Source organism: Choloepus didactylus, chromosome 11 (genome assembly GCF_015220235.1).
Source record: "Choloepus didactylus isolate mChoDid1 chromosome 11, mChoDid1.pri, whole genome shotgun sequence".
Classification (NCBI taxonomy): domain Eukaryota; kingdom Metazoa; phylum Chordata; class Mammalia; order Pilosa; family Megalonychidae; genus Choloepus; species Choloepus didactylus.
Genome location: NC_051317.1, coordinates 19979932 through 20007512, shown reverse-complemented (window position 1 = coordinate 20007512; position 27581 = coordinate 19979932). Strand labels below are relative to the sequence as shown.

The 27581-nt window shown below is 42.8% G+C and overlaps 1 protein-coding gene across 2 annotated transcripts in view; it reads left to right on the top strand.

Moving 5' to 3' along the window:
• GRIA1 (glutamate ionotropic receptor AMPA type subunit 1) overlaps positions 1–27581 on the top strand; it is a 344465-nt gene that overhangs the window by 188230 nt on the left and 128654 nt on the right. For both annotated transcript variants that reach the window (XM_037798914.1, XM_037798912.1), the window contains exons 6-8: positions 2636–2797; positions 4810–4977; positions 16542–16646. In XM_037798914.1, coding sequence (XP_037654842.1) covers positions 2636–2797; positions 4810–4977; positions 16542–16646 — 435 coding nt within the window. The remainder of the gene's footprint in view (positions 1–2635; positions 2798–4809; positions 4978–16541; positions 16647–27581) is intronic.

The following is a 27581-nucleotide window of genomic DNA, read 5'->3' as shown; positions in this document are numbered from 1 at the left end:
TCTCAAAAAATATTTCCAACCCTGAGATTCTCTTTTCAACCAAGTAAAATCATCCACTGACATTTGCTGCCTGCTGATCATGGAACCCCTGGCTAATTGGCATTCATGACTGAGGAAGTTCCCTGACTTTTACTCATTTGCTCAATATATATGTTTTTGGCATCTTCTATGTGTGAGATATGTTTCTGGTGTTGTGAACACATCAGGGAACCGGACAGAAAAGGTCCCTGCCTTCATGGAGCTGATATAACAATGGGAGAAGAGAGGATGCAGACAATAAACAAGGGAATAAATAAGGAAATATGATCATTTCAAATGGTAACAGGTGCTCCAGAGAGACTCTAACAGAGCACTGACGTGGAACTGACTGGACCGGGCATTGGGAATGCCTAGAAGCAGATCCTAAGACAAGGATTCAAGTGCAAGTGATTTCTTTGGGTCCTGAACATAGAAATAACCAGTGGGGAAGTAGGGAAGGGAGGTAAGAAAGGGCAGGCAGCCAATAAAAGTGCATTTTAAAGCCAGTTCCCACAGTGGGCACCCAGAGCTCAGTCTGAATGTCTAGAAGTCAGTGTGCCTCAGTGTGATCCCACCCAAGGGAGAGGGTTCTGGGCTATTTATCTACTAACTCCCCATCTGTTATTGGTAGAGGGCTGCCTCAGGGCCATTAACTCCCCTACAGGTCTGGCTTACCACATACATGGGCAGAATAACAGGTTTGGCAGTTAGTATATAAAGTGTCGGTGTATAATGGGGAGTGGAAATGGGCCGAGCCCTGATATGTCTACCATAGGGTAGACTCTCTGAAGAGTTGCCATTTCAGCTCAGATATGAAATATGGAAAGGAGCCCACTAGGGAAAGCACATTTCCAGAAAGAAAGGCAACACTACGTTTGTTTATAAAACAGAAAAAAATAGGAATCACAGAACTTTAGGGGTATGGGGGTGTGGGGGGCTTTGAATCATCAAAGCTATTCTTTTAAATAAGGAAACTCAGTTAATGAGAGAGTAAGGAAATTTCTTAGGATGCCGTGGGGATCCTGAGGCCGAGCTGGGACCCGCACTCAGGTCTCCTGGCTGTCCATCCAGGGCTTCCCCTCCTCCCATCCCCCGTGGCTTCCCTGCTCATTCCATTTCACTCACAGGATTGGGCAGTTTCTCTGAGCTGTGAAGCCCAAGGGCATTGAATTTATAATACCTGCTCAAATTCCTGCTCTGGGTGCCAGTTACACCTACAAAGAGACCCAAGTTAGCACAGGTTCTACGTGATCTGGACTTGGCCTGCAGCTCAGACCTTCCTCTCTGCTCTCTCCCCATCCCACCCCCTACATGCTGCTGCACCCACGGCCATCTCCTTCCTGTTTCTGGAACATGCCAAGCATCCTCCCACTTCTGGGCCTTTGCTCAGAATGCTTTTCCCCAGATAGCCTGGTGCTCAATCATAGGATGTCGCTCCACACAGGTTCCTGTGCACATGCCACCACCTCAGGGAGGCCCATCCTGATTGCCCCTTCCCAAGCACATCTCTCCTCTCCCTATGCTCTTGCCTCTTTATCTTTCTTCATTGCTACAGCATAGTTTACTGTCCTATACTATATGATACTACAGTTTTACTTGTGTATTTGTTTATTTAGAATATAGGCTCCATGAGGACAGGATGTAACTTGCCTTGTTCACTATTAGATTAGTGCATTGTAGATAGATTCTCAAAAATGTTTGTTGAATGATGAATAAGCAAGTGAGTGAATGAATTGCCTAACAGAAGATCTTAATTATGGTCACTTCTCTGCTGCTAACTCACTGAATGGTCATGTGCAAGTCAATTCTCTCTTCTCAGTTTCTTTATCTGGAAAATGGATATAAGAATTTCTGCCTTATAAAGGTAAAGTGAAATGAGGTTGTATATATGAGTACTGTAAATTATTAAATATATCATACAAATACAAGGTTTCCTTTTTAAGTTGAAGGCTTCCTGAGTTTGAGTGAACATCACCAAATGGGGAGGAGAAAAGTTTCATGCCCAATAAAGAATGCATCATGCATTTTAGAATTGATCGGGCCTCATCAGGTGGAGAAGAGTCAGACTATTATATGGGAAAGAGCACAGGGCAAATCTAGCCTCTTCCTCAGACTTGCTGGTGAACTGAGGAGGTCGTAGGAATTTGTCCCCAGTGGACTTCAGATTCCTCTTCTCTCAGAAGTGTTGGGGGAAAGTGGGGAAATGAGACTATTCCATCCTGATGTGTTTCTATTTTGTCCATGTATCCATGCCATCATCATAATCACAGCCACCATTTATTGATCATTTAGTTAACACCATGCAATTTACGTGCCTCAGCGAATTGAATCTTCTTCCCAACCCTCTAACCCCCATTGTACAGGCAAGAAATCCATTAGGTAACTCAGACCAAGGCTGAAGAACTCAGAAGGCTGTGAGTGGCAGAGACAGCATTTAAACCCAGGCATGGCTGGCTCCAAGCAAATGCTCTTGACCACAATGCCAACTTTGTGCACAAATTAAGTGATAATGGAGTGACGTTGTGGAACAGGATGGACAACCCTATGATTCTGTAACATGCTTAGATCAATGTATCCAGGCAGTATGTTCTTACGTCTTCCTTCTCCTCCCTCCCAGGGCTTCATGGACATTGACCTGAACAAATTCAAAGAGAGTGGAGCAAACGTGACAGGTTTCCAGCTGGTGAACTACACAGACACCATCCCAGCCAGGATCATGCAGCAGTGGAAGAACAGTGATGCTCGAGACCACACCCGGGTAGACTGGAAGAGACCTAAGGTGAGGGGGTGGGGCAGGCAGCAAAGGACCAGCCTGGTCCCTTTCCTAGTCCCAGATTTATGGGAAGTATTAGCCTTTAGATATAAAATCATAGGGTTATACTTTCCAAGAGGAAAGAGCTAAGGAAAATGCTTCTGTAAAGGTTAGGGTTAGGCTGCAAGGGTCAGACAACCCAGAATGACAATGATTCTAACAAAATAGATATTTTTTGTTCTCATGTTGACAAAATTCAGCAGTAAGCAGTCCAGGGCTAGAATAATGGCTCTATGATCATCAAATACCCAGGCTTCTTCCACCTTCTTATTTTGTCATCCACAGCATATGACTGCTACCTTATCGTCCAAGAAGGCTGCTTAAGCTCCAGCCATTACCTCAGCATTCTAGCCAGCAGGAAGGAAGAAAAGAAGATGAAAAGCACAATTTCTCCCTTTAAATCCCTTTGCAGGAGTCACACACAAATCTTCCACTCATATGCCACTGGCCACATCTAAGAAACCTGGCCCCAACTGGCTAAAAGGGAGGTTGGAAAACAGTGTCTCTACTCTTGGCAGGGCCACCATGTTGCACGGTTCCAAAGGGACACTGTTTATGTTCATTTCTATGTGGATGGGGCCCCCTTCTGCTGTGCAGTGAGGCAGTCCTCACTCTGTTCGGCCATGTGTCCATTTAAAAATCAGGGGACTCTCGACACAAAATACAGAATACCCAGCAGATGTCTGCCTCAGAGAGTCAGCTCTCAATTATCTCTCAGCATGCAGACTATCTGCCTTTCCCTTCTCAGCAATGCGCCTCTAAATCCTGCAGTCAAAAATCTGTTGTTTGCTATTTGAGAACAGTTTAGAATAGGGGTAGCAAGTAATTTTCCTTTCCCATGTCAAACCCAATAGCTTGCCGGTGGCTGTGTGGAGGCTGGGTCAAAGAGGATTCTGAGAGTTTGTTTATCTGGGGCAAACAATGAATCCTTGGTAGTTTTTTTCTTAACACTCAGTCAGGTTTTTATGCATGCCAAGCCATTTAGCTGAGATACTTCTTATCAGTTGCTCAAATTGATTCAGCTCGCCAAGAATGAAGACTTATTTCAATATGAGCTTAAGCAATCAAAATCACAATGTGCTTTAAAACAATGAACAAACCACAAGGAGTTAATTAATTAGTATGTGTGTGAAACCCCCCATCTCGTCACCACAAGTTTGGAGCAGCTTACAAAAATAATCAAATATAAAAAAATTTTTGGAAAATAGGAGAGAAACTGAAAAATTGGAAAACTATTGATAGATTCTACAACTCTCTATTGTTTACTTATAGTGTTCCAGACCACATGCTAGGCAATAAGGACAAATTAGTACAGAAGGCTGATATGGATTCCGAAGCCAGGAAATACTGTCCTGGAATGTTACCCTGGTTTGATTCCATCACATCTTAGCCCCCTTGTGGTTAGATGAAAAAAAAAAAAAAATCAAGAGTTATTGCACATAAGCACAAATGGAAAGTTTGCAGGATGTACACTTACAGCTTGAGTAAGCCAGGTACAGAAATAATTCAGAGCATACTCTTCCTGGATTATTATTCTTTTTTTTCTTTTACTGTTAAAAGGGATGGCTCCCAATTGGTGACTGTAATGCAGAGAAGACCAGAGTGACTGCAGGCTGTATCTGGCCTGCAGATGTGTTTTATTTAGTCCATGCATTTTTTTATTTTTCAATTGAAACAACATTTTAAAAACCCAAAGACTGCACACAAAACTCTAGAATTCGGGTTTCTCTTCAAAAATTACATCTGGCAATGCTGAATGCAAAATTACGGAGAGCAACATTGGTTAGTGTGGTGGGGCAACAGCGCCCAACTGAAGGGGCAGCCTCCTTGGCTCACCACTGTCCCCTTCTCCGGTGCACCTTGCACCTGGGCCACAGCACACATTTCATCACCAGGAAGCACATTCCCAAACACTGCTCCCCACCCTGCCTCCCTGTCAGCTCTCTCTGCTACCTAACTGTTTCCATTGCTCCCACCAGTACACCTCTGCGCTCACCTACGATGGGGTGAAGGTGATGGCTGAGGCTTTCCAGAGCCTGCGGAGGCAGAGGATCGACATATCTCGCCGGGGGAATGCTGGGGACTGTCTGGCCAACCCAGCTGTGCCCTGGGGCCAGGGGATCGACATCCAGAGAGCTCTGCAGCAGGTAAGGCCAACAATGCTTGTCCCATCTCAAAGGAGCCTATTAAGGACTTTCAGCATCAAATTGAGGCAGAGCAAAGCAATTTTAAAGAAAAGGAAGAGCATGCCTGAAATTTGGAACAACTACTGTATTGCATTTGTGGCTTTCAGCATACGTGGAAGCTCATCTAGAAATTTTAAAAGTAACAATATGGAATAGTCATTCCTTGTGGCTTGAAGGCTATATTTTCTGCTGAGCAATTATTCTGCAAAAGGGAAGCTGGTGATTCTCTCTGTTTGGAAAGATGACTTGAAATGCACAGGGAGGAAACTAAATGATTTGATCAGTCTCCTGGAACCCCTCCCTCTTTGCTCTGATTTCTGGATTTCATCAATCTCTATGCACATTTCATAAGGGCCTACTGTGTGCAGGGATCCTGAAAATGTTTCTCAGTACTTCCAGCCCTACCTTCTTGCTTCTCAGCTTTGCAATTGTTTATTTTGTTTGGACTTCAGAACAGTTCAAGAACGAGGATGAAAAATGGCTAGGCCCACTCCTTTTGACTGGTTCTGAGAAGGATCCTGAGACTGAATCCAGATTCTACAGAAATGAGTATAAATATACAGTTGGTGATATGTCTGCTGTGGAAGCAGAATGAGACCATGGGACATGTGGGCCACGTATTTAACGTCCTGGTTTAGAAGCAGCTGGGGATTTGGCCCAGCCATGATGCTCCTCAGTTGGGTCTCTAGAAGTACCTTGAGCCCAGGTGATGATTCTCAGACTGCCAATGGGTAGCATCCTATGATGTCTCTGTCTCCTGACGGAGGGGCTGTATTTTCAAAGGGGACTGGAGGAAAAGGGCAGCGTTCATCACAAAGGAGTGGCACAGTGGAAAATCAACAATAGCAAGATATTTTGATGCAAATCCCTCTCAGGACACCCCCTCCCTACCTCCTAATCAGTGGAGTTACCTAAGTACTCCTAATACTATATTCAACAGAAGGTGAATATGGGCTCCCGGGGGAGTAGAAGAGCATTTCTGAATGAGGGAGAAAGAAATTCACAGCAAAATGTACAGCTTATTCCCATTTGTTTTCCAACCACATGTAAACAGCTCTAGCACTTTTCACAACCAGGAGAAAAGGAAAAATTCATCCCTAGCTGTTCCTCAACCCTGATGAAGTGCCCCTAGTGGAGGAGAAAATGTAGATCTGTCCTTTGGAAGGAAGCTCAGCAGCGGTCCTGCTTACTCCGGGAGGAGCTTGCTAAGGAGGACCACCAACAGCCATTTCTGCCCCACACCCCCACCTCCATGCAGAGTGGCGGATGGCCCCTGAATCACTAGGCAGCAAAAGCAGGCACAAAGCAGTTCCAGCATGATTTTCAGAGCTGCAGCATCCGCCCCCTGGCTTATTTAAAATGCTCTTCCAGACTCCACAGGCGAGACAGATTCTGTTTGCAATGTGAGCTGGGTTTAGAAGGTCCTTGGGACTTGCCCTTAGCTTCACAACCCTACCAACTCCCTCGCCTCTCTCATCTTAGTCACGTCCCTGAAAGAATATTCTGACACCACTTTGACAGTGATTGAGCCTGGGATGCAATGCAGGGTGGCAGGAAGGGCTCTGAACCAGGAGGCGGGAGTGCTGGGTTCCAAGTCCAGCTGGGCTCTGACTCTCTAGGTGACTTTGGCATATGCATTCAGATCTCCTACAGACTTCCCTTTCCATTTGTAGGAAAATGAAGTGGTAGAAGAAACGCTGTTTTAGTTTCCTAGGCTGCTCAAAGCAGATACCATGAAATGGGCTGGCTTTAAACAATGGGAATTTATTAGCTTACAGTTCAAGGCCACGAGACTGTCCAAATCATGGCATCATCAGTGCAATGCTTTCTTCCTGAAGACCAGCTGCCGATGATCTTGGATGACTCTGTCTCATAGCAAGGCACATGGCGGCATCTGCTGGTCTCTCCCTTCTCTCCCAGGTTTCCTTGCTTCCAGCTTCTTGCTTCCATGGCATGCTCTCTTGCTCTCTCACTCACTCACTCTGTCTGTCTTCATCCCATTTATAAAGGGCTCCAGCAAGAGGATTAAGACACGCCCTGGGACACACGTTAACTGAAGAAACCTAATCAAAAGTCCTACTTATAACAGGTTTATACCCACAGGAATGGATTAGCTTTAAGAACATGATTTTCTGGGGCACACACAGTTCCAAACAACCACACACTCCCAGTTGTCAACTGGCTCTAAATATTCTAAGTGTTTATTTTTTTTCTTTTGGTCTAACCCATGTCTTTCTTGTAATCTACACTCATTCTTCTGCTTCTGCCCTCAGTCGGGTTTGAGAAGACATGGTTGTTATAGTGTAAAAGAGCCTCTTTTAATTTGTCTTAGAGTCAAGACGTGTCTGCCTGCCTTTCAGGCAACCAGTCAGTTGCTCCTGAGAGCCTACGGTATACTCTGGCCTTAGGCCAAGCACCAGGGAACATAAGAGAAGGAAAGAAACTCAAGAAACTCAGATGGGGAGAACAAAAACTAGTCTTCCAGAAAACAGAACATTTGGTCCCTAAGATCAGCTGTTCAAACCGATTCCTTTTCAAATCTTTGTTAAGTACCTAGAAACCAAAGAATTTATTGCTAAAAGGGATCTTAGAGAAAAGCAAGTCCGACTTTCCCTCATTTTATAAATGAGTCAGTAGACCCAGTGTGGGCAGTGACTCATCCAGGGTCAAGCAGCAATTCAGCAGCAGAGGCTGGATCTGACCCCATGCAGACCTCTCTTCCTGCCCCAGGCCTGTCCTATGGCCCCAGGGGCCTTTGCCAGTAAGCATTGACCCCTGGAGCCTTCCACACACAGTCGTGGCCACTGTCCAGGAATTCACTTCTGGTTCCGTCTCTTGAACTAGCCATGCCACCAGGGAGCAACTCTGCCCATGATGGGCTGGGTAAATCCTGATGATGTCCAGTCCTTGGGACCCAGACCTGGGCCTCGGGCCCCTGATGCTCTGACCACTGGCAATCAGGAGGCAGGGTAGGAGTGGACGTGTGGTACTGCGTGTATCAGAGCTGGGATGGAGCCTTACCACCACCTAGCTGGAGGGGTAGTTTATTGGGAAGTCATATCCTAAAAATCATGGTATTAATAGCTATGAAGTGCCAAGGGCTTCCTGTGCTTTAATTAGGCATTGTTTCATTGAACCCACATGATAAGTCTCTGAGGTAGTGCTTTAGTTTTCTGGTTGCTAAAACAAATACCATGTAATGGGTTGGCTTAAAAAATGGGAATTTATTGGCTTAGAGTTTTGAGTCCAGATAAAGTCCAAAATTCAAGCATCAGCGACGTGATGCTTTCTCTCCAAAGACTGCGGCATTCTGGGGTTGGCTGTCAGCAATTCTGGGTCCTTGGCTTTTCTGTCACATGGCAGTGCATATCCAGCATCTTCTCTTTACTCTTCTGGGTTCTGTTGACTTCCAGCTTCTGGCTATCCTTGTGGCTTCTATTTGTGGCCTTCTCTATGAGGCCTCCAGTAACAGGAATAAGGCCCATCCTATTCATTGGGAAATTACTGAAGTAATCTCATCAAAAGGTCCTAGTTACAATGGGTCCACACCCATAGGAATGCATTAAGATAAAATTATTTTTTTCTAGGGTACATAACTCAAAGCTATCCCAGGTAGGTAGTTTTATTAATTGTGCTTTACAATGGAGAAAAGGTGCTTCCGAGAGTTTAAAATGCTTCCCAAAATTACACAGCTAGTTAGTGGTGAAACTTGGACTCAAACCCACAGCTACTTGCTGCCTCACTCTGTATTTAAACGCTGTGCTCTGAAGCTCAAAGTCCCAACCATTCAAGAGAGATGCCAAGAGCTATGACACAGCCTGCAGCAGCACATGGCCATGGATAATATCCATGGTCCCCCCCCACTTTCCCATGCCTCTGTAATTTCCCCATCAACCCAGTGAAGATAATCAGCCCTCCGGCCTGCTCCCTGCCTGACATCCAGGGAACCATTCAGAATATTTACGAGCCCACATCCTGGAAGCCCAGTACTACAGGAAGGAGATAGCAAATACCCAAAGGGTGCCTATATCTCTGCTTCTGACTGTCAGAAAAGACCTAGCTAGCACCCCAAGTCAGGTTCTTAGCATTGGAGGTCATAAGTTCTTTGAGGATGTGATGATAAGAATTAGACACCTGCCACCCCCAAAATACCCATCTATATATGTACACACACACACACACACACACACACACACACACACACACACACACACACACACACACACACACACACACACACACACACATATGGCTGCATCACTAGGAGTCTGGGCAACCATAGACACTCCTGGACCTCACATTAAGACCTGCCCTAAATAGTGATCATCCCTCACAGTCTTTGCTTCTGCAGTGTCAGCCAATAATCAAGTCTACTGAAGGAAAAGCATGTCCAGCCTTTGCTAGGTGAAGTCTGGGGTAGGGTGGGCAACTGAAACATAAAACACAGTCCCTGCCTTTCAGGATTCAAAATCCAGTTTTGAAGGCAAGACAAGCTCGTGAGAAAACATAGCTAGAAAGGTGTGGATTAAGGGCTGAATAACGTAGGCTCTTGGTGCTGGGAAAAGTTAGAGCAGATGCCATTGTGGAGAAATGTGCACTGAACAAGGCTGTCTGCAAGGATGGACTGGGTCTTAAATAGGGCATACTTTTTCCTAGCTGCTAAAACAAGTACCATACAATGGGTTGACTTAACACAAATTCATTGGCTCACAGTTTCAGAAGCTAAAAGGCTTGCTTCCTCCAAGGGTCAATATCTTCTGGCTGGCTTGCAATCTTTGGGGATCCTTGGCTTTCTGTCACATGGCAATGCACATGGTGGCATTTTCTCATTTCTCTCCTGGGTTCTGCTGACTTCCAGCTTCTGGCTGCTCCCCATAGCTTTCTCTCTCTTGGTCTGAATTGCATGCTGTTTATAAAGGGCTCCAGTCATCCAGGTTAAAGCCCAGCCTGATTCAGTTGGGCCACACCTTCACTGAAGTAACATCTTCAAGAGATCCCATTACAACAGGTCCACACCCCCCAGAATGCAGATCAAGACCAAGAACATGTCCAAACTTGGGTGCACAATTAAATCCACTACATTAGGGTGATCATATTAGGGTCCCATATTCAAACTGGGACACTTAAGAGTAAAAGGGAAAGCAATTATCAATTATTCCAAAAACAATAGATGTGGAGTGGAACTGTACCAAGCAAACCAAGATGGGAGGTCACAGAAGCCTTAAAGGATGGGTTTGAACAAAGAGTGATTTGGGTTTGAGGATCTGGGGTGAAGATGTAAATGATACCAGCCAACTAGAGCGAGGGTGCAGGTGAGTGTTTGTGGGCATCTTGCTGATCTGTTAGGGATTTAGGGAGAGAAGAGCTGGATTCCAATCATCCTTCTACCAAGCACTCTCTGGGGTATCTTGGACTAATTGCTCAATTTTTCTGGGCCTTGATTTCCTCATCTCCTAAATGGGCCTAATCCTCTTAGTACCGTCTCCCTTACTGACTTGGCATGAAGCTCAAATCAAAATAGGGTAATATATAAGCTTCTTTGAAACTCAGGGCAGTGACATGAGATAGAGCCATGTTCAGGTGGGAAAGTGGAATCTCAGAGATGTCCTGAACCATGCTGCGGCTAGAATAACTGGGATGTGGCCCATCTGGAACCTAACCGTAGGCTGTGATCCCTACACCTAGTGAAGCACACAAGAGGAGAGCCCAAGAAGAAGGATCTACCTGAAGCTGCAGAGGTTATAAAAGACCTGGGTCCCCAACAGCTAATCTGCTTCCCTCCAGGCTGCTTTTTAAGGATCCAATATAGGAGGGGCATTGTCAGGGTTGACAGCTCAAGTAGCAGAAACATGAACCAGCATTCTCCTGCCACTAGGCAGGAAGGCAAATTTATGGTTCAGCATCCCATTGGCAGCACTCTGAACTGGCAACTAGTACCAATTACAGGAAGTCTCATTCTCCATCTTTCACCGAGGGAGCTGTCAGGTGCCAGGATAGTGGTGGGAGATCCAGGAACTGAGGAGAAACGCCTGACTCCCATCAGTCTGACCCCAGTCACCCTGTGGCAGAGGTGGAAGATAAGGGCCCTAGATAGGCTCAGCCCTGATGGATTAGGACAGTTTCAAGATCTGCATAAGATAGAAGTTTCTGAGAAACTCCATCCTCTGACTCAGACCCTGACTTTCCCCAAGAAATGGTTTGGGGCTGAGCCATTCTCTTGACCTCTCCTTGCTCTGCCATTACCCAGTGTTGGTTTCCATTTCTCTGATACTGTGATTGATCTCAATGTGTATAAGCCTTGGCTTCCCCAACTAGACAGTAAGAGCTTTCAGTGTCCTCAAGGACTTAATGTGACTTAGACTGGCATCCACTGGCCTAGCAGCTCTATCCTGAACCTGAACTAGTAAGAGAGCTAAAGCCAGGTCAAGGTCAGAAGAAGGTGAAGTTGCCGCCAGGCTGGAATTGCTCCCTTCTTTTATTCTGTGTAGCAGGATCCGTGCTTTGTTTTCTCTCTGAAGGCAAAGACAGCCAGACTTTTCCAGAGCTGGGAATTCCTCCAGATTTTATCTGAGAAAGTAAAGAGCTTGTTGTATAATTGTCTCAGTACTCTGGGCCTGTCATGGTCTCCCCACTGAGACTTCAAACCAGAAGGTGGTGAGAGGGTCAGCCTCAGATCAGCTGCACACACACGCGCGCACACACACACACACACACACACACACAGTCGCGCACTCTCTCACTCTCAAATACTCACACCCCAGCAATTCTTATACCTCTGAAGGCAGAGGAGCTGGTGATTGTCAGAAAAATAGAAATCCCTGCAAGGCTTCCTTTTAAGCTATATGAAGGGAGAAAAATAAACTGTACTGGATTACAGGGCTAGATTTGTATTGGTAACAGGTGGAGACTCTCTTTAGGCAAGTGGGATCCCACCGGACTTAGGCAAGTGGGACCTGAGAATGTGGTTTCTTATCTTTGAGCTGATGATGTTCAGCTAATCTCATTCTCAGTTTGAGGGTGGGCTCAGGTGAGTTTTATTGGTCACCTATAGAGCAGCAGTTTCAGCCTTAAAGGTTTTGGAGCCCCACGTGGATCATTTGACCTTTAATACAAACTTGAAATATGAGGCCGCAAAAGTTTGATTTGACCCATTTGTGGAGTGAAATTCCATGCAGCATATGTTGAGGTTCCAAGACCAACTTTATTTTAACCAAATTAGACCTGTTTAAAACCCTACACATACTGATAAGTAGAAGTTTCCCTCAGGTGCTTTAAAATTTTCACAGCACTTTCACATTTGCTGTCATTAGATGGGGCAGAAATTTTGGAAACTGGAGGCTTAGAGAAGTGAATCATCCAAGGCCACTTGTATGTGAAGGGGAAAGCTGAGCTCAACTCCAGGTCTCCCAATTTCGGTCATTAGATTCCCAGGCTTTGTTTTTTGTGTTTTGTGGGGTTTTCTGCTAATTTTATAATTAAAATAATGTTATTCCTTGTTTAAAAAAATGTATTGTGGTAACATGTATAACATAAGACTTGCCATTTTAAGTGGCATTTATTACATATACAATACTGTACTACCATCACCACCATCCAGTACCAAAAGTTTTTCATCAGTCTAACCAGAAACTCTGTACTCATTAAGCAGTAATTCCCCATACTTCCCCCTTCTCATCCCCTGGTAAGCTCTTATCTATTTTCTGTCTCTATGAATTTTCTTATCCTAGATACTTCATGTAAGTGGAATCATACAATATTTGCCCTTTTATATATAGCTTATGTCACTTAGTATAATGTTTTCAAAGTTCATCCATGTTATAGCATCCTTTAGAATTTCATCGCTTTTCATGACTAAATAATATTGCATTGCATGTATACACCACACTTTGTTTACCATTCATCTTTTGATGTACACTTGGGTTGTTTCCACCTTTTGGCAGCTATAATGCTGCTGCTATGAATATTGATGTACAAGTGTCTGTCTGAGCCCCTGTGTTTGGTTCTTTAGGGTATATACCCTGGAGTGGAATTGCCAAGTCATATAGCAATTTTCTTGTTTTTGAGGTGCCACCCAACTGTTTTCCACAGTGGATGCACCATTTTACATTCTCACCAGTAATGCACTGGTGAGAGTGCATTACTTGGGTTCCAAGTTCTCTACATCCTTGCCAAAACTTGTTATTTTCTGTCTTTTAATAATAGCCATCCTAGTGGGTGTGAAGTTAGATTCACAGGTATTTTATTCCCTGAATTCACAAAGGAACAAAGAAAACATATTCAGTGATTGTAATAGATTTAATGTTAAATTTAAGCCCCATGGTAACCACGAATAAAATATCTGAAAAAATACACACAAAAAGAAATGAGAAGGGGCTCAAAATAGTTTGCCTTAAAGAAATTTAATAAATATGAAAGTCAGCAATAATGGAAGAATTGAAGGACACAAAAGATATAAGATTTATAAAGACTAAATAGTAACATGGCAGAAGAAAGTCATGAATTATCAGCAGTTTTAGATGTAAATAGATGAAACTCTCCTACAAAAGACAGAGTTTAGCAAAATGGATAAAAGAGCATCACCCAACTACATGCTGTTTACAGGAGACTCAAATTCAAAGACACAAGTAGGCTTAAAGTGAAAGGATGGGAAAAAAAATATTCCATGCAAATAGTAACCAAAGAAGAGCTTAGGTAGCTGAAATATCAGATAAAGTAGACTTTAAGTAAACATTTTTTACAAGGGACAAAGGACACTATATACTGAAAAAGGGGTTAATTAAACAAGAAGAGATAACAATTATAAATATATATATCACCTAACATCAGCTCCTCAAAATATACTAAGCAAATACTGACAGATATGAAGGGAGAAAAAGATGGTTCTATGTTAATAGTAGGACATGTCAATACACTACTTTCATTAATGGTCAAACATCTGGTCAGAAGATCAGTAAGGATGGTCAAACATCTGGACAGAAGATCAGTAAGGAAACAGAAGACTTAAAAATGCTATAAACCAACTAGACCTAACAGACACATACAGAACACTTTACCCAACAGCAGCAGAATACAAATTCTTCTCTAGTGTAGATAGGCCATTTTCCAAAGTAGAGCATGTGGTAGGTCACAAAACAAGTCTCAATAAATTTAAAAATATTGAAATCATATAAAATATCTTCTCTGACCATAATGGAATGAAACTAGAATTCAGTAACAAAGGGTAAACTGGAAAATTCACAAATATGTGGAAATTAAACACATTCTCTAGCAACTGATAGGTCAAAGAGGAAATCACAAGGGAAATTAGGCCATATCTTGAAGTGAATGAAAATGAAAATACAACATACCAAAACCAATGGGATGCAGGAAACACAGTGCAGTGAGGAAAATGTATAGCTCTAAATTCTTACATCAAAGAACAAATGATGATCTCAAATCAGAAACCTAACCTTGTAACTGGAGAACCTAGGGGAAAAAAAAAGAGCAAACTGAACCTGAAGCAAGCAGAAAGAAGGAAATAAAGATAAGAGATAAATAAATGAAATAGAGAATAAAAAACCAATTGAGAGAATCAATGAAACCAAAGTTGGTTCTTTGAAAACATAAATAAAATCAACAAACTTTTACCTAAACTGACAAAAAAAGGGAGAGGATGCAAATAATTAAAATCAGAACTGAAAGGCAGGCATTACTACTGACCCACAAAAATAAAAATGATTAGAAGAAGTGCTAAAAACAATTACATGCTAAAAATTTAGATAACCTAGATGAAATGGATAAATCCCTAGAAACTCACAAACTACCTATACTGACTCAAGAAGAACTCTCAGGAAACCAATAATAGGAAAAGTGATTGACTGACTCAATAATCAAAAACCTCCCAACAAAGAAAAGCATGGAACCAATGGCATTACTGGGGAATTTTACCAGACATTCCAAGAAGAATTAACACTAATACTGCTCAAACTCGCTCAAAAAATTGAAGAGGTGGGAACACTTCCTAACTCATTCTATGAAGCCAGCATCACCCTAATACAAAAGACCGATAAGGATACCACAAGAAAAAAAATTATAGATCAATGTCCTTTATAAATATAGAAATAAAAATCCTCAACAAAATACTAACAAACCAAACCCAGCAGCACCATAATCAAGTGGGATTTATCCCAAGTATGCAATGGTGGTTCAATGTAGGAAAATCAATTAAAGTAATACATCACATTAATACAATGAAGGGGAAAAAGCCGCATTATCATCTCATTTGACACAGAAAAGGCACTTGACCAAATCCAACACCTTCACTGGATAAAAACTCTCAGAAAAGTAAGAATAAAAGAAATCATGCTTAACATGATAAAGGACATATATGAAAACCCACCACTAAGACCACAGTCAGTGGTGAAGGACACTGAAAGATTTATCCATAAGATCAGGAACAAGAAATGAATGACTACTGTCACCACTACTATTCAACATTGTACAAGGAGTTCTAGTCAGTGCAATTAGTCAAGAAAAATAAATAAAATGCATTACAATTGGAAAGGAAGAATTGAAACTTTCTCTGCTTGCAGATGACATGGTCCAATATGTAGAAAATCCTGGAAAATTTTCATCAAAACTACTAGAGCTAATAAACGAATTCAGCAAAGTGGTGGGGTACAAGATCAACCTGAAAAAATCAGTGGTGTTTCAATACAGTAGTAATGAGCACTCTGAAGAGGAAATCAAGAAGAAAAATCCACATGCAATAGAAACTAGAAGAATCAAATATCTAGGAATAAATTTAACCAAGTTTGTAAAGGACGTATACATGGAAAACTACAACACATTGATGCAAGAAATTAAAGAAGACCTAAATAAATGGAAGGATACTCTGTTTTCATGGATTGGAAGTCTAAATATTGTTAAGATGTCAACTCTACGCAAAACTATTTATGTACATTCAGTGCAATCCCAATCAAATGTGAGGGTGGGGGGATAAGGGAACTCTATACTATATGCATAATTTTTCTGTAAACCTGCAAGTGCTCTAATTATTTTTAATAAGTTATTAAAAATGCATACTGCAAGGCATCGTAAGTCCAGTTTCTCGTCCTGGGTCTTCTCCTGACTTACCAGTGATGGCACAGCAGTTCGTTTTCCTTGGTTGGCCATTTCTTAGCCTTTTCTTTATCTGAAGGTGTGTGTCTGAGAGGTGGTACTGGTGAAGACGGTGTTTGATTAGGGATGGCACAGAGACTCATAATGTATCTACTCTGATTCATCATTAGTGTTGGCTGAAACAATGCGGGGAAAGAAGTTCAGGGTGGATCCCAGTTCAGGGGGAAAGAGGACAGTGCTCCAATAGTGATGCTGCCACCAGCTGGGGAGGAATGGTCTCAGCATTCGTGCTGCTCCAAGATTTCATCCCATGGACATCCTCGGGTTCTCCATTTTTACTTCAGCTGGAAAAGCAAGCAAACCAACCAGCACATGTGAATTGCAACTCCAAATTCATTGTTCCACCACTTGGTTTTGTTTTCCAGGTGCGGTTTGAAGGCTTGACAGGAAATGTGCAGTTTAATGAGAAAGGACGTAGGACCAACTATACCCTTCATGTGATTGAAATGAAGCATGATGGCATCAGAAAGGTAAGGGCCACCTTTGCTTCCATTCTGCAGGGAGGAGGGGCTGACCTGAGGCTCTGGCTGGTACTAAGGGCCCTGTGCACACACCTTTCCCAGACTGGATCTCTTCGAAGTAACTCGGGTGATAGGGGTTCTAGACTCAGCTCTGCCACTGACCAGCTGGGACTTTGAGCGAGTAAGTTCTGTTCTCTGAGAATCAATTCGCTCATCTACAGAATGGAGATAAAATCTCTAACTCTGTCTCAGGATGCTTGTGAAGAGCCAAAGGATAGGAAAGCAGTTTGAAAATATAAAGTAATACATGTAGATAAAATAGCACTGCTGTTCCTGAAGGATCCTGAAGTAAGAACGTAAGAATGATAATGATTATTAATAAGATTAACCATCTTCTAATCCACACTTGGTCACATCCAGCCCATTTTCCATACAGAAAAGAGTGAAAAATACATATGCTTGTATAGTATAGAACACATATTTATATGTATATTAAAATCCTTGCCATTATATTCAAATCTTTGGAATAGCATTTAGAATTCTACTGGACCCTAATGTGCTTTGGCCTCTGCAAGTTTCTCCGATCTTAACCCTTGCCACCTGCTTCTTTCTCCTGTCCAATTAAGTCACTCTGATTGTCCTTCACTTCTTTGAGTCCCCACTGTTCTATCTCACCATGGGACTGTCACCCATGTTCCCTCTTTCTGGGACTCCCCACCCCACCACTGTCTCCTTTGGCCTGGCCAATCCCTCTTCAGCCTTCAGCTCTCAGATTAAATGTCCCTCTCTAGTGTGCCTTCCCCTACATCCCTTGTTACACCTCATGGCAGCCTCTACATCCCTGTGTGTGGCCTTTGTCACATTCCGATGCCTTGTGATGGTGCAGTAGAGTGGACAGAGAATTGCCTTTGTTAGAATTGCCTAGAGCCAGGAGAGTGCTGCGGGTCAAGGTATTGGCTCTAAAAACCTGGAATGTGAAACTGGCACCACCACTCACTAGTTTGTGATCCTGGGCAATTTACTCACTTCTTTGTGCCTCATCTAGCAAATGGGATCACCATAATAATACCAACCTCATAGCATCACTGAGAGGATCAAATGATCGAATATGTATGTGCAGAAGTTCTGAGTGCTGGGCCTGGCACATTGAAGGTCAGGTCTTTTAATCTCTCAGACTTAATACTCTCTCCGCCTGGCCTGGTAAATACAGTAACCATTAGCCAGAGGTAATGATTTAAATTTAACGTTAAAGTAGTTTAAATTTAAAAAAATTTAAAAGTCAGCTCTTCAGTTACACGAGCCACATTTCAAGTGCTCAGTAGCCATATGTGGCTAGTGGTTACCACATTAGCACAGATAAATGTAGAATATTTCTATCATCACAGAAAGGTCTATTGGACACCTCTGCTGCATATTTCCCCCCTACACCCTTAGGCCTATCATCTCTGCTTTCTTGCCAGGGATTCCACCCTTTACTTCACGGTCCATCTCAACTCATCCCATTCATGAAGGCTATATTCATTCTCTATTGCTGCTATAACAGTACCACAAACTTAGTGGCTTAAAACAACACATATCTATTACTGAGTTCTGAAGGTCACAAGTCTGACCTGGTCTCACTGGGCTAAAACTACGGGATGGGCCAGGCTGCATTCCTTTCTGGAGACTCTAGGGGGCTATCAATCCCCTGCCCTTTCCAGCTTCCAGAGGCTGCCCACATTCTTTGGCTCGTGGCCCCTTCCTCATCTTCAAAGCCAGCAATATCCCAGCTCTCTGGCCATTCTCTTGTCATCACAATTTCTCTCTGTGTCCACGATTGGGAAAGATATTCCACTTTTAAGGACTCATATAATTAAATTGGGCCCACCTGGGTAATCTAGGATACTTTCCCCATCTCCAGATCCTTAACCTTAATACATTTGTAAAGTTCCTTTTGTTATGTAAGGTAAGGTGCTCACTGGTTCCAGGGATTAGGGTGTGGACACTTAGGGGGGTGGGGGGCATTCTTCCACCTACCACAGAGGCCAAGTTTAAATGGCTCCTCATTCACTGAGGCTTCCCAGCCATTAGAAGCTCTCTCTTGTCCTCTCGTGTTCCCACAGCACTTTTGACTCCACCAGGACATTATCACACTCACCTTCTTGCTGTGGCTATTTGCACACATCCCATGCTCATTCCTAGACAGTGAGCACCCTGAGGGCTCCCAGGGCCCAGTCCCCACCCCACCCTAGGTACATATCAGTAAGCAGCCACACCTGTCTTAACTTCCAGTGGGTGCCAAGGAAGAGCCACCTATTTGGCTATGCATCTAGCCACTTGGAGCAGAGCCACTTTCAGCCAACCCTTGACACAGTGATTATAAAAGGGCATTCTCTCTGGGAGCTAAATCATGTCTTCATCACAAGTGAGGCTCATCCAGGAATAGTCCAAGTCATTTTTGTCATTTCCCCATTCCTTCCGATTCCTGCTGGTAAAGAGGGCATGTGCTAGGTGACTTAACCCTTCTAATCCTCCATTTCCACATCTGTAAAATGGGGGCAGATCTCGGAAGCAGTAGCACATGGTCTTGTTGTCACCTTACCTGTGTTAGTGAACGTTCACGGCAGTGGTGAATGTCAAGGAAATGAGGTGTATGTGGCCAAAGTCTGGAAAACACTAATAGGATTCTTCGATCCCTTTGAAAGCCCTGTGTTCTTTAGCGTGGTGATGATGATGTCAGCCTTGGTGATATAACTCCCCTTTTCTAGATGGATAAACCAAGGCACACAGGTCTCAAGGTTGCCTCGGGCCTCATGGTGAGGTCTGATTGAATGGACTCCTGAATTCAGGCCCCTCACTCTCCAGTCCATGCCGATTCTGCTGTGACTGCTGCCATAGTTGAGTGGAACAGAGTGACATAATCAGGACACTTCTGCTGATTGGGGTGGGGAGGAGGGCAGCTCATGGAATTTTGCTGCCCCTGAAAAAGCACCAGATATGCAGCTTCCTCCCCAGGCCATCTTCCTTTCAGAGTCTGAGGGGGAAGGAGTGATGTTACCCCTGCCTTGCAGATGAAAACATGGATGTCACAGCTCTTTTTGTAAGTCTTTGAGCACGCAAGTAGGTTTCTCCTAGATAGTAAATTGTGGACTGTGGGCCAGCAGTCCCTCAGAATCCTCAGAGAGAGAGAGAAAAAAAAGATTATTACTACGCTCCGGTGGAACAAATTGGCAATTCTATACTATGTATGAGCAGATGTGTGTTTGTCAAAGTCAAAAATTGGATCTAATCCTTTATTTTGCCCCAGTAGTAGGGGGTGGTTTAATATAAAGCGAGATTATTTTCTACACATTAATGTTAGACTGGATATATTGGGGACATGAGTGGTGATGCAACAAGGAAAAATTGATGCTGGGAGACTTCGACGCCTGCCACTGCCTGACTGTGTGGCCTTGGGCATGTCTCAGAGCCCCTCTGGGTTTTTGTTGTCCCATCTGTAAAATAAGTGAGAGGGGTTGGACTACACAATCCCTGATTCCTCTCAGCTCTGACACCATGAGTATCAATGCCACGTTATAGCTTTTTTAATCAGTCTCCTCTCGCCAATCACATTGTCCCTGTGCCTGGCTGGACCTTGGCTTCCACTTGGAGGAGGAGAAATGACCTGTGTCAATTGGCTGCCCTTTGGTGTGACCCTTCCCAATGATTACTCCCAGGAGCAGGATCCCCAGCCTTTTGAGTTGACCCTAAACCTTACCGAGAAACTGTTGGCTGCCTCCTCATCACCTCAAGATTTGTTCTTCATCAAGAACTTCTCTGAAGTTGAAGTACTATAGCAGGATTAGTGGTCCTCAAACTTCAGGGAATAGAAGAATTATTTGGAGCCTCATTTAAAAATGCAGATTCCTGGATCCTAGCCATTGGACCTTTGGAGAACAGCCATGAGGCCCAGGAATCTGCACATTTTAAAAGCCTCCCCCTAACCTAGAAGTTCACGATGCTGTAAGTGGTCTAGCAAGAAACACTGGCACTATGGCTAAAGGCTCTGGCTTTAAAGACAAAGAGGCCAAGATTTGAGTCTCTGTTTCATTCCTTAATACACATGTGAACTTGAACAAATTATTTAGCTTCTCCGGATCCCTGTTATCTCTAAAAGGGGGGTAATACCACTTTACCTCCCAGTGTTGCTTTCAGGTATAAATTACCCCCATGGCCTGTAGGGAGGGATTCTTCAGAAATGTAACACCTGGAGTGTGATGGGCATTCAGTCCGTGTTTTCATTTATTTGTTTGTTTGTTTAAACTCCCTTCTATAAGCCATGGAGATTTTAAGTCAGTCTTGGATTTGCATGAATCAAGCTGTGCAAGCCCATGGAATGGATAAATCAGCCACCAGAAATAGCAAGCAAACCTTAAAATCCACAAGCAAATGGTTGTCCTTTATTTTTCAGATCCCAAGGATGTTTTTAAACTTACTTTCCAATAACTAAATCCTTTCTTAGAATGTAGGCTTAAGCATCCTTTGTTTATAGGGGGTCTGACTTTAAGAAAATCAATCCTTCCACATCTGTGGCTTCAGACCTTTTACTCAATCAGTCTCCTAGAAAAGCAATTTCTCAGATTCCAGGGTGACCTAATTGTGCTTGTTTCAGTGAACATTACATGGCCTTACCTGATGTGTATAATAAAGAGGGGTGGCTTCTTTCTGATTTGGGGCCTCAGGGAAATTCTCCCGGCCTTTAGACCTATATCCTGCCCACTGGTGTGCCAACACGCGCACTCTAGGTATCTGGATCCAATCTGATATCCCACTTTAATGTGTGCTCTAAGCAACCATCCACTGGCTGTCATAAAGTTTAGGAGCTTCACATGCCAGGACTGGCACTGCTTCTATCACAGCTGAATCCTTGGGAAACCCCATTCAGAGATACCACTTCACCATGGGATACTGATCTAGAATCTCTATGTAAATAAAACGCTTCATCCAATTCCAATATACAGTCTGCCCAAAAGAAAAGTGTAGAGAAAATTCTAACATCTTTCGAGGGACCAGCACAGTGATTTGTCTTTGCCTGTAACCATTGGTCAGGTAGCTGTTTGGGGGCCTGGTTGAAGGCGTGTAGTTCTCATTTCAATCTGAGTTTAGCCTGCTGCCCCGAGTTGGTTATCCCCAGTTCTTACCCTGTATGTAACTGGAAAGGAAAGACATGGCAGGAAAGACACCAGAAGGTATCTTCTAAAGACCCAAAGATTTCACGGTCCTCCATTCCATCAGTTCTTTGGGAAGTTTTTCTTTAAACGTTTGTCATCCATTTGGGGACAAACCAAATCATGGTATAGCTCGAAGATATAAACTCACTCCAGCACTTCTTTCCATTTCCACCGCCGACCTCAGAGCCTAAGCCACCTTCTATGCCTGCCTAGACTCATTCAGTAGTCTCTTTATCAGTAACTAGTCCTGCCAGTTATGTTCTTGACCCTGTATGAATATATATCAGATCATGTTGCTCCTCTGCTTAAAACTTTACACTGGCTTCCCACGGTACGTATAATAAAACGTAACCCCCTACCTTGGCCTTTAAAACCCTAGACACTGCTTCCTTCTAATATCAGTCTTTGACCCTCTTTCTCTTGCTCATTATGCTGCTGTTACATGGATATCTTCCTGCTCCTTGAGCAAATTTCACACTTTCCTCCTGGCATTGGCAGTTGCCGTTCCTTTACTTGGCATTGTCCATCATGGTATCTTCATGCCGTGTGTTTCTTCTTGTCATTCAGGTCTCAGTTCAAGTGAAGTCAACTCTGAGAGGCCTTCCCTGACCACACAGTCTCATTGTCCTGCTTTGTTTTTTCAAAGTGCTTATCCCTTCTAATATTTTCTGGCTGTTTTATTGGTCTAGATTAGAAGTCAGCACGCTAAGTGTTCCAGTTTGCTAATGCTGCTGTTATGCAAAATACCAGAAATGGATTGGCTTTTATAAAGGGGGTTTATTTGGTTACAAATTTGCAGTCTGAAAGCCAGGAAAAGGTCCAAATTAAGGCATCAACACAAGTATACTTTCATCAAAGGAAAACCAATGGTGTCCAGAAAACCTGTTAGCTGGGAAGGCATGTAGCTAGCATCTGCTGATCCCAGGTTGTGTTCCATCTCCTCTCTCAGTTCCTGTGTGTTCTTCAAAATATTGCTTTTGGGGTGTTTGTCCTCTCTTGCTTCTCTGGAGCAAAGTTTCAGCAAAAGTCAGCTTTCAACAGCCATCTCCAAGAAGTCTGTCTAAGCTGCAGCACCGAGCTCCTTCTGTCTGGCTATTATAGGACTCCAGTGATTTAATTAAGACCTATGCTGAATGGGTGGGGCCACACGTCCATGGAAATAATATAGTCAAAGGTATTACCCACAGTTGGGTGGGTCACATGTCCATGGAAACAACCTAATCCAAAGGTTCCAACCTAATCAACACTAATACATCTGCCCCCACAAGATTTCATTAAGAAACATGGCCTTTTGGGGGACATAATGCATCCAAACCAGAACACTAACTATGGCTCACAGGCCAAATTCCACCTGTTTTAGTAGGGCCTGTGCACTAAGAAGTGTTTTTACATTTTAAAATGACAGAAAAAAATCAAAGGAAGACTATGTCATGAACTATTATATGAAATATACATATGAAAAATTATATGAAATTCAAATTTCAGTGTCTAAACATAAAGTTTTATTGGGACATAGCCAGGCTCATTTGTTTACATATTGTCTATAGCTGCTTTTGCACTACATCAGCAAAGTTGAATAGTTGTGCCAGAGACAAAATGGCCCATAGAGCCTGAAATATTTCCTATCAGGAAAAATTTGCCAGCTCCTGGCCTAGATATGTATTCTCTTTCTCTCCTCCTCTCCACCTCCTTGCCACTAGAATATCAGCTCTCCAGTAACAGGGGCTGTATCTGTTTTCTTATATCCTTAGTGCCTATAGTGTGTTGACACATAGTAAATACAGGCAAATACATGGTTAATTATTAAATGAATGGGCAGTTTATCAAATGTCACTGGGAAATCAGGGAGCATACTATTCTGTCCCTTATTTCCACAGATCTTGACAGCAAATAAGAAAAACAATGCCAGCAGTTTTAATGAATTAACATCTCTAGCCGAACCCAGATAAAGTCACATAAATTTATTAAGTTCAAGTTTTTAAGTGTGTTAGTTAAGGAAACCCTAACTATTGTACTAGTTAAACTCTGAAATCTCAGCTTTTTGCCACTATAGATGTTTATTTCTTGTTCACCCGGTGACCAATTTGAGGGCTGAGGGCTCAAACTGAGTCTCAGGTTTATAGAGACTCAAACCTCTTCTTGAGTCCCTGACTGAGCAGCCACTTCACACATCTACATTGTGAAAGATGAACATGAATCTTTGGTGATCACTTAGCTGTCTTTGCCACCATAGGCAACTTAGTTTTAAAAATTGATTATAATGGATCTCATTTTTGGAGGTCATTGGCTGTGGCTTCAGAGACAGCCTAGAGATACAAATGTATAAATTCAGTTTGATGACTGTGCAAGGTAGATCAATTGAATTTACAGTTCTATGACCATCTCCTTTTTAGACTTCATCCACTAAAAAAAAATCTCATCTATCATCTAGACTCATTTCCTACATTCAAACAATCTTTAGAGGTAGATGGAGATCTGGAGATCAAAAATTATAACTGGCCCCCAGGGAAGATCTCTCCCTGTCAGGATTGTTTAAATCCTCTCTTGAATGGCGGGCCCCAATCTTTATCAACTACTAGCTCTAATTCGCTTTCAGATAGAATCAAAGTTCCTGTATATCTTCGGTAGAGAATCAAAGTGCTGTATAATAATTCAACCCATTTCCCAGAGAAAGGGAAACATGCCTTCATCTCAGAAAAATGTCTTTTCAAAACTCTGCCAGCTTTCTTTCAACAAACGGAACTAGACTTTTCAGTCTACAAGCTCATGTGAGATGCAAGCTAGGTTTTGGCATTGCTCTGTCTTTACTGGCCATGGTGATATTATGTTTTATTTCCCTACAAAGAGGGTTAAGAATAAAAGAAAACTGTTTACAATATTTAACTATTCTACAAGCTTTTGCTATGAAAGAAACTATATATAAGCCTAGCTATACAATATTTTTGATAGATCCCAATTTAATGGTTATTCTATGATACTGGCTTGGAAGGGTCACCATCCTTATAATTTAAGTCTCTTTATAAACCATATAAATATGGTCTGTGCACTAGTCTTACTAGTCTTATTCCCCCTCCAATCTTTTGTCAAACGAACTTGAGATTTTAGAGCAGTATTTTTGTGGGATTTTTTTTTTTTTGACCACTTATCTGAAGACATGCTGTGTCAAAAGAAGGGTTCCACGGTCAAGTGAGTTTGGGAAATGCTGCATAATAGATCCTTGTTTTGGAGACTGGTCATGTTTAATAGTGAATTGAAGATGCTGAAATGTCTTGTAGTTTAGAAACCTGTTAACCTTCAACTAGGTATTACTCTAATGAATATCATTTTTTCCTTTACTAAAAATTTATTATGAACCAGGTATTGTACTAAGTGCTTTACATACAATAACACATTTAATCATCCCAGCAAGCTTAAATCCATTCTGCAGACTAAGAACCAAGGCTCACAGGGTCAGGGAACTGGCCCAAAGCCATATGGTTAATAGTATCAAAAGCCTAGCTTTTAAACCTTACTGGTGCAGAGACAGTTCTCTTGATCACCGAGCCCCCTCTTCTTAAAAATAACACCTATTAATACAATGTGAGTTTTAGAGGCATTAGTTCCGTGTCAAAGGCAAGTATCTTCCTCTACACAATGTCTGTACAGTTTGAGTAGCAACAGCTAAACCTGTGGACTAATTATGGAGAGGGAGGGAAGAAAGAGAATGAGGGAAAGAGACAGAAAGAGAGAAAGAAAGAGAAAGGAAGAAGGGTGAGGAGTGAGGGGCTCTAGAGGGAGGAAGGGAAAACTCCTTAGCATCATCTATGGGGAAAGAATGACAATCATTGTATTTGGTAGACAGCCTCTCAAGTTTTTTGATTTTATTTAAATAACCCAAGCTTTGAGGTCCATTGAGACCTGCATTCTATGTCTTGCCACTAATCTGCTATATAACCTGTATATTATAGATAAGAGTATTTGAATCCCCCATGACTCATTTTCTCTTCTGTAAAACATGGAAAATAATTCTAAACCTGTTTGTTCTATTTGCCTAATGTGAGGATCAAAAGAGTACAGTACTTTGGAAATTAGGGAAAAAAAAAAAAAAAAGCGTGCACATTGTATACTGCAATAGTGGTTTTAAAACATTTAATTTTCAGCCAAAGGGCATCTAGTCAAAAAAAACTCCTAGGAGGAATCCCAAGATGTGAAATAGATAAAAAGTAGAACTGACTGTTGAAGCAAGAATGAGGAACCCAGAGCTTCCTTCCTTTTTGCTGACCTCCCACTCACTCCCATGAGTGCAGTTAGGGGCTCCACAGATCCCCTAGGTTCCATGGAGCCCTGACCTAGCAGAGAGCACCGGATTGGGAGGTGAGACAGAATTCTGTTAGCTCTGTGGTCTTCAACAAGTCCTTTGTTCTCCAAGCCTCTGTTTTACCTTCTGTAAAAGAAAAGGAATGGATGAAATGATCCTTCAGGCCTCTTCCAACTCTCACAACCTGAAAGTCCAAGTTACACATCCTTGTATCCTTTGAAAGAAATGTCTACTTCAAGGTTGACTAAGAGCTTAGTTTCCCCACAGGCAGCATTATCTACATTTACTGAGGGAAAATCTTAACAGTGCCCTGAGAGACAAGCGCCCCCATGAGGCCTTGGGAATATCTCAGCACCAGTGCGGCCCACTGACGCCATGTTGGGTACAGGCTTCCTGGAATTCTCATTCACTCTGCAGTCATTTCCTGAGCATCTTCTCTTGGAACAGATGGGATGGGCAAAGGCAGGGATCCTAGGTTTGGTCTCATCCATGAGAAGCCCACAGCACCATGGAGAGAGAGAGATGGGCATGCAAACAGCCAGCCACAGAGCTCTAGAAGGAATAGACGCAAGGTCCTCAAGCATTGGCTGGCAGCATGCTGAAGTCCAAGGGGCAAGGGCCTGGAGTTAACCTTTCCGGACTAGATCCTGTGGCCTTTCTTAAGTTAATTTCTCTACTTCACCGTTTCTTCATATTTACAATGGGAATAAGTAACTACCCACGTGATAGGTATTTGTGAGGATTAAACAAGTTGAAACATGAAAAGAACTTAGAAGAGAGCCTGGAACACAATATGCATTGAATAAATTTTAATTAATATGATTCCCAGCCCAGAGCTGAGTCCCTTTCAGAGCGAGTGGTTAAAAGCAGTCTCTGGAGACTAGATGGCCAGGGTTTGTGGCCAAGCTCAACCACTCTCACTGTGTCATCTTGGGCAAGTTAGCAAGCTCCCCTACGCCAGGAGAAATGTTAGTTCAGTGCTGCTGACATAGCAAGAACATAATCAGTGTTAGCAGTGACTATTGTTGGCATCATTAATGGCTGTGAGATCACAGAAAGAACGGTTTATTCCCAAGTGAAGGAACTAGGAAAGGCATCTTAATGAAGGTGACATTTGAGATGACTATCTGGCATGCGCCTTGGTTATTGTGAGCCTGGGCTGAGTTCCGGCTGTTGGTAGACCTACTCATCTCTCTACATATGCAGATCCAGTTCTTCCTTTTTCCCTTTAAGCCAGCAGAATGATCAAAAATCAAAACACAACTGTCTAAATATAGATAGATACAGATATAGATGTATGTATATATATTTAATTATGTATTCTCGTCCCTGACTCACTGTTGCCTTTAGTATAGAGACTATACTGCTTAGCCTGACCTTCAGAGCCCTCCACTACCTAGACCCAAGGCTCCACTGCCCGTTTGGACCAACCACATCTGTCACCCAAGACCCACTGAA